The following is a 10,447-nucleotide window of genomic DNA, read 5'->3' on the forward strand; positions in this document are numbered from 1 at the left end:
AAAAGTATTCAGTGTCCTTCCAATACATTCCTAACCGTAGCATTTCTCCCATTCCCTTCATACTACAAGGGACTGTCATCTCAATTGTAGACCAGTATTGAAGCTTCTGTGGTATGTTTGCCTCTCCTGTGTGACCCCTTTTCCGCTTTCCCTTCCCATTGCCAGAGTCTCACCTAGTGATCCCATCCCACGTGGAGGAACTGTATCAGGTTTACTTGCACGAGCTTGAAGAAGGGGGCTTAGATCGAATGACAGCCATCGATCAAGCAGCTATTAGAGCTCTTAAGGTACATTGATTTTGCTCATTGCTGAAATCTTTTCACCTCATCCAAAGTAATATCCTTGGATATGCTTTTTATTTGTCCAGATTTCCCGCTCCCCAGCCTTGACAGCCACCTGCTCCTTGAGCAAGAGCTATGAAGCCAGCAATCCCCTTAAATTGCACATCAGTTCGGTCCAGGGAAATGTAACCCCACCCTTTGTGAAAGATGACTTATCACCAGATCCTGAGGTCCAAAACCCCAAAGCCACTCACTCCATCTTGCCAGGGTTGATTTGAAGCCGATTCCTCCCCATTCAAACTCTCATTGCCTCCAGGTACACGGTCGGCTCCACAATAGCATCACCTGACTGGCCTGGGGTGGAAATGAGCAGCTGCTTATCCATGAGCATACTGGTGATACTGCACCCCTAGCCATCAAATGACTTTGTCTAACAGTTTCATGTAGATATTAAAGAGGGGAAGCGAGAGGCCCAAACCCTGAGACACCTTGCAGTGCAGGGACCTAAGGCATAATCTCTTTTCCCCCAATATTGGACCTGGGTATGGAGAAAGGAGAAGAACCCCTGAAAGACAGTGCCTCCCACTCTCAATCCCTAAAGCCAGTTCAGAAGGATACCATGGTTGATGACATCAAAAGCCACTAAAAAATCCAGGACAGTTGAACCACTCCCATCTCAAACACCCACCCACCCCGAAAAGTCATCAGCAAATGTGACCAGTACTGCCTCAGTATTGTATCCCAACCTAAACTCAGACTGAAAGGGGCCCAGATAATCCCAGGTCTTCTGGAGGGAGCACCAACCCTCCCACTTAAGAAACTTCTCCCCCCCCCCCCCAAAAAAAAAGATAAGTTGGAGACTGGACAAAAGTTGTCCAATATTCTCAACCCAACTACATACCTCCTCCCAGGAGGCCTTAACACACAAGGAGAGCATGGGTCCAATCACTTTCTTCGCTTCCTTAGGACCAACCAGTTCAAATTCCTCCCATATAAGAGGGCTCTGGTCTGCCTCAGCTACTTCCAGTCGATCTGCTCAGAGTCTGAGTGAAGTGGAACAACTTTGTCTGATAAATGCCAAGAGTATTCCTCTTGTACTCAGTCAATAGTCATTCAACATTCATTCATTCCTGACTATTCTTGTTTTATCATGTGCATTTCTTAAATAACCCATTCTCACTACATTCAGCTAATATTTTGATCCTCCTGACAACATACCCAATTTTCACATAATAATGCAAGCACAAGCATGCTCTTTACATGTAGCAATTTTTGCTTCTTTTAACGAATGAATGAAAGGCATTCATTCCACATATTCTGCCTTTCTACCCACCATGTATATCTTAAAATACTCCATTCATTTTCCCATCTTTGGTAAATATTCTACCAATACAGATGGGTACTATTTGCTCTAATTTGTTGCCATTTATGTGAAACTTGCACTCATTCACTTAATTTTCACTGTCAAACACAACTGCCTTGTAATATCTACAGTATCTAAATTTTTCTGCTCTCTCTATATCTATCTATGTCTATATCTATATATCTATATCTCTGTATATCTATATATCTATATCCATATATCTATATCTATCCATATATCTATATGTCTATATCTATATATCTATATCTATCTATATCTTTCTATATCTATATATATGTATATTTGAAGAGAGAGCAGAAAATGTTAGACAGACTGCAGATATATATAACACAAACTCATCTCTAATATCACATTAACATTCCTTACACATTGATCCATAAATATATTAAATAACTTAAGGGAGCATCATATATTCTTGTTTTGTGACCTACTCAATACTGAACCAATCACTAAATTTTCCATTTATTTACACATATACTTCTGTTATTACCACACTCCGTAATCAACATTCAATTCTATATTTGTGCAAAACATCCCATCAAAACAACCTATTCAAATTATCATACACCATTCTTTAAATCAAACTTTTTCACATTCATACATTTCTCAGTGACTCGCTGAAAAATAAAAATCTGGCGTATGCAACCTCTGTGTTGCCATATTAGACGTCCTGGATTTTGCACACTGTTATCTCTCATACCCTTTTGATCAGAATTCTATCAGACATCTTCCCAGGCCTATTTAACAAATAACCTGTGTATTTTTTTCATTCAGTTTTGCTAACATTTCCCCAGTGACTGTTTTCCAATGGTCAAGAACAGATGGTTCTTCCTACACATACAGTGAACAATAACAACTGCTTTATGTGTTTATTACATATAAACAAACCATTTCCTTATTTTGACATTTTCCCAGTTCCACTGCCCACACCTGGTGCCATAGAATTTTTCAACATTCTCACAGTATTTGTGATATCTTTTTAAACCATATTTTTCTTGGGCCCTAACCTTTGTAGCATTTCTTTCAATTCCACCCTTCAAAAAGAAAAATCTCTAAAATACTTCTTCCACCTTTGCCTTATTCCAAATTGTTATTCACTTATTTGTTGGCTTATTATTTAGTTTTGTTATTTATTTATTAAATTTATATCCCGCCCATCTCACCAATAAGGCAACTCTGGGTGGCTTACAGATTGGTAAAAAGATAAATATAAAAACAGTTAAAATGAAGAAAACGTTTGTGTGCAGGAGACCTCTGTGCCAAAGCTTCCTCCGCTTCCTGCAGAAAATATCCTGGACTCGGACCAAGAGAGTGTCAAGACTCTGGGTTCTGAGGGTCAACAGCTGCCTTGGCGGGATTCTCGGAAGAATACCCTCCCACCCCTTGTTCCAGCATCAGACAGGTAAGATCTGTTCAGTACTCTTCAGAAGGGGCGAAAAAAGTAAGGTTCTACATTTAGGCAAGAAAAAACAAATGCACAGGTGGTACCTTGCTCAATAGTAGCAACTGTGACAAGGATCTCGGAGTCCTAGTGGACCATCACTTAAATATGAGCCAGCAATGTGCTGCAGCTGCCAAAAAAGCCAACACAGTGCTAGGGCTGCATTAACAGAGGAATAAAATCAAGATCACATGAAGTGTTAATACCACTTTACAACCCCTTGGTGAGGCCACATAATAATAATAAAGTTGGAAGGGACCTTGGAGGTCATCTAGTCCAACCCCCTGCTCAGGCAGGAAACCTTATACCATTACAGACAAATGGCTGTCCAGCCTCTTCTTAAAAACTTCCAGTGTTGGAGCATTCACAGCTTCTGGAGGCAGGTTGTTCCACTGATTGATTGTTCTGACAGTCAGGAAATTTCTCCTTAGTTCTAGGTTGCTTCTCTCTTTGGTTATTATTGTTGTCGTTGTTGTTATTCCAGTTTGCAACACCCACCAAAGTATATAGGTAGTCCTTGACGTATGGCCATACTGAACCCACAATTTCTGTTGTTACATGAGTTTTGCTCCATTTTATGACCTTTCTGGCCACAGCTGTTAAGTCAATCCTGCAGTAGTTAAGTTAGTAACACGATTGTTAAGTGAGTCTTGCTTCCTCGTTGACTTTGCTTGTCAGAAGTTCGCAAAAGGTGATCACATGACCCTGGGACACAGCAGCCTTCATAAATACATGCCAGTTGCCAAGCACCTGAATCTTGAACACATGAACATGGAGATGCTGCAACGTTCATAGGTGTGCAAAATGCTCATCAGTCATTTTTATCAGTGCTGTTTGAACAATCACTAAATGAACTGTTGTATAAGTTGAGGACTACCTGTATAAAAAGAAGGTCTTTGAAAAGTCTGGATAGTCAACTCTGGAGTGAAAGGCTTCCTGGACCCAAAGCCAAATTAAGAAAACCAGCGCAAATTTCCATAGGCGTTCACTGCCCACAGTAGATATTCTCCACTCTCTTTTGACTTCCTTTTTCTTAGATGCCGCGTCTTTTCTCTTTCATGGTTCTCTCCACCACTGCTCTCGGCCTGCCTGCTCTCTTAACTTTGTCTTGGAACATTTTCTTCCTCATTTTTCAGTTCATACCCCACCCCATCTGCATCCCTACTTCTGGTGAAATGGCTTGTCACGAAGACCAACTTCCTATTGTTTAAAGGTTGGGAGAAAAGCAAAAAGAAAAGAAAAGAATCCAAGCCCATTCAGTCACAATCGGGATATTCGTCAGATCTAATTCAGACCAGGAATCTCCAGTGGATAGGACTGCATCGCGTACAGAGACAGGACAGGGATTTTCTTTTCGGAGGTTTCCCCCCCCCCCTTTCTTTCAAGCCTTGCTAGAACTTATGGCACACAGTGGTGGTGTGTTTTTCCCTTTAAAAGCAGCACGACGTTGATTTTGGCCATCTTGCCAGTTCAATTTGTTGCAGTGGAGACTTAGCAGCCCAGAAAAAGGGGACTTTGGAGCCGTGTGAGGTCTGTTTGTCTGGTGCTGTGCTGGAATCAGCAGATCCTGATCTTTCTTTTCTCTTTTTTTTTATTAAAGAGTTTTACAAAAACAAAATTTTACAATATATCCCCAAATCCCTCCCACCCCAAACCCGCCCACTTCCCCCCCCCACTTCCCAGAGCTAAATACAGGATTATAGTTACAATAATCATATTCTAAATAAAAATTATGCATAATATACAATTAACCAAATTCATAATGTGCTTTAACTCCCCTTTAACATAACTACAAACAAGTACCAATAACAATATCCCACTAAAATCTACTCATAAGCTAAATGGAACTTTTTAGTCCCATATTTGTTCTGAATATAATTTATCCAAAGTCCTCCAAAGGGGACTTTGGAGCCGTGTGAGGTCTGTTTGTCTAGTGCTGTGCTGGAATCGGCAGATCCTGATCTTTCTTTTCTCAACAGTGAAGCCGTTCAGGTGTTCAAGGCGAGTCCTCGGGCTCGGCAGATGAAGCATTCAGCAGTGATGACTCCACCCCCTATCCACGTCAACGGCATGATCAGTCAAGAGGTATGGCGAGTAGAGAAGAGAGGGCTTAACATGCATAAGATGGTTTTATTCGGACATGATCTCACCGCTACACTAGGGGAGGAGCTGTAACATTCGGGGAAAGCTCTCTATACAATTTAATACGGCCTGCCTCCTTTCTTCTTCACAGTACACACCCCAAGAGAGTTTGCTTATCCTGGGCAGCCACCAAAATTCTTCCCCTGACAGCAGTGATCACTGTTCTGATGGCATCTTGATGCACGGAGGTGAGATACAGCCTTTGCTAGACATTTATTGAGAGCCAGACTGATGTTGTGGCTCAAGTGTTGGACTAGGAAACAGGGGGGTCATGAGTTTTAGTCCTCCCTGGGATCTGTAGGCCAGCTGGATGACTTTGGGCCAGTCACTCTCTCTCTCAGCTCAACCCACCACAGTAGGGTGGTGGTTATGGGGAAAAATAGGCGGGAGCATTAGTTATGCTGCCTTGAGTTGTACAGAATAAAGGCAGTGTGCATATCCTATAATTAAATACTTAGAGCAGGGGTGTCAAACTCAGTTTCATTGAGGGCCGCATCAGCATTGCGATTGCCCTCAGGGGGCCAGGTGGGTGTGGCCTGGGTGGGTGTGGACTACTGGGTGGGTGTGGCTAAAGTGCGTATGGCTTACTGGGTGGGCATGGCCAGCTCTACATCGTTCGCATCAAGGGTGCCTATGGGGGCCTGGGCAGGAGTGGGACAGATCTGAGGGTCTCTGGCAGAAGGAGGGTCTCTGGGCCAGGGCCAAGGCAGTGGGGGCCGTTCCCTCACTGTTTCCAGGATGGCTTCGCGGGCCGCATGAAACCACTTCGCAGGCCGGATCTGGCCCCCAGGCCTTGTGTTTGACATGTCTGACTTAGAGGTTCTGTGTTTCCTCATGGAGGAGTTCCGTGAGTAGTTAGGTTGCTAATAGTCTGCAGCTGAGGCCTATATTATTGACTCACTAGGAATCTTACTGCCTCCTCATCCGAATCACCCATCAGACCAGCAAAAGACAGCACGCTGAGGGACCCCCTCCCACTTTGAACAGACCGAAAGCTGCTTTCTGGCTTTTCCCTGCCGGTCTGTTGGCACTCTGGCAAAAGCCACCCAGGAAAAAGCTTTAATTTTGCCACATGCTTCCTCCCCTGGCAGAGCACAAGGAGATGGCGAGTGGCATCAAAAACATTGCGGTGAAGGCTGCCCGGCGTCGTTCTCGGGTGCTGGAATCCGACAGGCTGAACCTGCTGAAGCCAACCAAGGAGCTCAGCAACCTCTCCCTCCACTCTCTGAGTGAAAGTGAGGACGCCCTCTGCCGGGAAACCCCCGCCCTCTGCCAGCCAGCCAGTCCCAGCCTGCAGCACGCCATCAGCGAGGACAATCTGTCAAGCAGTACCGGGGATACCGCTCCTGGGAGACATGTCCCCAGACGTTCCCCTGGTCCCTGGCTCCGGGTTAACAAAAAGGGAAGCAAGAAACTTGAGAAGAGGGAAGAATCTCTAGAGGCCAAGAGGAGGAGACGGCGGTCGCGCTCGTTCGAAGTTACGGGCCAGAGGGTACGTCTCCCCTATCCTAACACTATGACTAGCTAAGATTAAGATTCACAGCAGAACAGACTTTGATGGTATCCTGGTGGTTTTTCTTCCATGGCTGAGGGCCAAGGCTAACTCCCATCCGGTTGCTTCTGCTATAATCAGGCATAAGTAAGAATTCACTAGCAGGCTGCAAGATGCCAGTGCTGATGTATTGCTGCCATCTTCAAGGTCCAATTAGGGAGCCTTTGAGTGAACCCTTGTCCCACTATGGTGATGCTATCCGTACCCTAAGCTAATTATTTCTCCTAATAATCCCCTGATTAAATGTCATAAGGGGTAATAGGCTTCCTCTGTTTTCTCCTTAAGACAGGCTTGCAAAGGCTCATGTGAGGCTTCCCCCCCCCCTTCAATTCTGAGATTCCAGAAACTACATTAGTGAAATTACTGCAATGAGTTGTTGCCCCTTCCTTGGCTGTAGTTCTGAGATCAGCATATGGAACTTGGGGAACTATAAATGGCAAGTGTGAATGCTGCTGAAAGCACAGTGATGCAAAATCAGAAGCAGAGGACCGCTGAACTGGCTCCTACCAGAATTCTTAATGTATATCTCTCACAGTAAAATTAACTGGATAGGGCTATGGAAGTGGGAGTCATGCACATCTGGAGGAAGCAGGTCAGGAATGCCTTCTGTGCAAGAAAAGTCTACCCATCAAGTCGGACCATTTTCCCTTTATTTACCAAATCAGAAAACTTTCTGATCTTTCAGAGCACATGACTGGCACCGTCTCCAGCAGATACTTGTCTCTGTTCCAGGCTGGCACTAATCCCTCCCACTGAAATGTTCCTCAGGTGTGTGATGGAACATAGTCCGGAGTCCCAGGAGGGAGAAGTTGCATTCCAGAGGAACAAGAGATAGCAAAGTTTAGATAGTTTGGTTGCGGGAAGAAGAGCGTTAAGACAGTTTCTTCCTAGGAATTCTCAGCGTATATATTTAACAGTGCCCATAGTCTGTTTTAGTTTGGCAAGATTTCTGTCTGCAGGTGAGCCACAATAAAGCAAACTGCTTAGAAGAAACTCAGTGTGTTTTTCTTGGTTTATGGAGTCGAACGTGTGCTTTAATAATTCATGGTGGGATAAAAGAGTTTCCTTATCCCTGAAATACCCGCTGAACCTGTGTGTTCATCTGTTGCCCCCAGCAGCTGCAGGGCCCAAAGAGCAATGCCTCTCAACGACATCCCCTAGAAAGCAGTTCTGAGCACAAGATAATGGCGGCAGGAGGAATGAACAACATCCGTGGCATTGGGAAAACTGCCATGCAGTTGTCCAGAATGAGGCTTCTACAAGTCCAGCCTTCCTCCGGTATGTGAGCGTCAGCCAAATCACAGTTTTCTGTTCTTGCCCCTCAGGGTAGCAAAGTCTCTGTTGATTGCAGCAGAGAAATTGAGTGCCACCACCTTACAGAGGTTGCCTGTCCTGCAGTTGCACACGCTAGATCTCCCTCTTTTACTTTAGAGCAATATGTCTTGAATCATTACCAGCTTGCATTTGAAGGTTGAAAGCCAGCTGTCGTGGTTAATACTAGAAGCTGAGAGACCCTGAGTTATAGTTCTGCTTTAGGTACCAAGCCAGATGGGTGACTTTGGGACGGTTGCTCTCTTTTTCAATATCAGATAATAGCAAAGCACTGATGAAAACATTGGCAAAAATAATGCAAGGAGTAGTCCAGGAAGTTGTCAGAAGTGACTTGAATGAGAAAGAGGAAGGAGGGAGGGAGGGAGGGAGGGAGGGAGGGAAGAAAGAAAGAAAGAAAGAAAGAAAGAAAGAAAGAAAGAAAGAAAGGAAGGAAGGAAGGAAGGAAGGAAGGAAGGAAGGAAGGAAGGAAGGAAGGAAGGAAGGAAGGAAGGAGGAAGAAAGGGAAGGAAGGAAGGAAGGAAGGAAGGAAGGAAGGAAGGAAGGAAGGAAGGAAGGAAGGAAGGAAGGAAGGAAGGAAGGAAGGAAGATGTTTTGGGATGACTCAGCTGTACTAAAGGTCAGCCTAAAGAACCATAACTGCTAAGGGGCTATGTAGTTATTCCCTGGCTTGTGCTGTAGCCAAGTACAAGCCCTGATGATTGTCCTCTTTTTCATTTCTGGTTTTATTCCTTCAGGTCCCAGTGAGGGATCCTCTCTTTCTGTTGCTTCCCATCAAAGTGGCATCTCCAAGAAAATAAGCCAGCCCAGTCAGTACGCACCACGCTTGAACTATGTCACGGTGAATGGGACAAACCCTCCTGGCAAAGATGGGAAGTACCGGCGATGTTAAGCTCTGAAGGGACACAAGGAAGTTGAGATGCTTCAGGGAAGTGCATCCAATGGCCAGTCAGGACACTGTGGCTAAAGGCATTAGAGGGAAATTGCTAACTCGAACAGAAGGTTTAAAAGCTTGCCTGGTGGGTTGCAGTGCCAAGAGGATTTTCTGGCCACAAAAACTGAATCTCCAGGACTATGTTTCCCCAAATTCAAATGAGTAGTTGTCTGGATGGGTACATGGAAGGCTGTCACCAGATAAATCCAGTGCTGTAATACCAAGATAGACGTGGAGGTTTCATTATTGTGCAAGCACAACGTTTTAGTTTTTAAACTATGTGTTAGAGGAGGATACAGTGCCACAGCATTGGTGTAACTTGGCAATAAGATCATATGCTGTGCGCATTTGCTGTACTTTTGCATCGTTCTAAGACAAATAATTTCAATATATTTAACTAGCACCTTTTTACAATGACTTTTAGAGGAAAAGGTTTGTGGACAACATTTGAAGCCACGCTATGTCTGTCTAAGGCCATGATTTTCTACTAAGGGGGTCTGTTGTCACTCAAGCACCATCCTTAGTTTCATGATTGGGTTATACTTACCTTTGGGGTTACATGGACTTTTAGATGATCCTATTAACAGGGCTGGATGCAACAAAGTCTCTTTCCAAAACAATTCACTACTGCTTTTTTCAGCAAGTAGATTTGGAAAAAAATATGTTTGTGATGGAATCCCAAATGTTGCCTTTTGTATCTCTGTCTGTAAATAAAGTGGGACAGCGAACAATGTCTAATAGCAGCACCAGAGTATTTCCAGAATCCTTCCAGTCTCCTGTAGTTTTTGTTGCAATACACGTGATGCTGACCCTACAAAGCTGTGTGTGGGATGTCCTTAGAAAAATAAGAATCCCAGAACATCTCATGCAAAACTTGTACATAGGACAGAAAGCCACACTCCAGATGGAACTTAAAAACTGATACAGACAAATCTGTGTACCCTCTCCTTATTTAGTCAATTTGCATACTGAATATATATCAGGAGAGGCTGGATTGAAGAAGGTGAGCATGATTTTGTAATTCAGGTACAGTGCTGGTGGCGAAAGAATGATTAAATATAAAAAACACCAAACAAATGACAACAAACACAACAACCAGCAATGAAGACATTGAAAGAGTGGATGACTTCTGCCTTTTAGGACTGACTGTCAACTGCAAAAGTGCAGTCAAGAAATAAGCCACCGACTCACACTTGGTAAGGATAGTAGTGAAAGCCTTGGAAGAGATATTCTGGTATCTCTGTATATATAATATATCTACAAAGATTGGTTTGTTTTTCATTTATCGTGTTAAAAAAGGGCCCCACAGGCATCGTCTAGCCATGTTGTCTTGTACTCTAATTAGGAGAATATTACAGAGAAGGAACAGTGAGGGTGAGAAGAC

At 43.8% G+C, this 10,447-nt stretch overlaps 1 protein-coding gene across 1 annotated transcript in view; it reads left to right on the forward strand.

The window, feature by feature from the left end:
- LOC308664018 (kinesin-like protein KIF19) overlaps positions 1-9,818 on the forward strand; it is a gene marked incomplete at its 5' end in the record, with an annotated part of 76,021 nt that extends 66,203 nt beyond the window's left edge. The window contains 7 exons of the mRNA XM_081320925.1: positions 166-287; positions 2,913-3,067; positions 5,086-5,191; positions 5,340-5,436; positions 6,340-6,740; positions 7,919-8,078; positions 8,867-9,818. Coding sequence (XP_081177051.1) covers positions 166-287; positions 2,913-3,067; positions 5,086-5,191; positions 5,340-5,436; positions 6,340-6,740; positions 7,919-8,078; positions 8,867-9,021 — 1,196 coding nt within the window. The 3' untranslated portion in view covers positions 9,022-9,818. The remainder of the gene's footprint in view (positions 1-165; positions 288-2,912; positions 3,068-5,085; positions 5,192-5,339; positions 5,437-6,339; positions 6,741-7,918; positions 8,079-8,866) is intronic.
- Positions 9,819-10,447: the final 629 nt, after the last annotated feature.

The sequence above is a fragment of the Vipera berus genome (genome assembly GCF_964194415.1).
Source record: "Vipera berus genome assembly, chromosome: 2".
NCBI lineage: Eukaryota > Metazoa > Chordata > Lepidosauria > Squamata > Viperidae > Vipera > Vipera berus.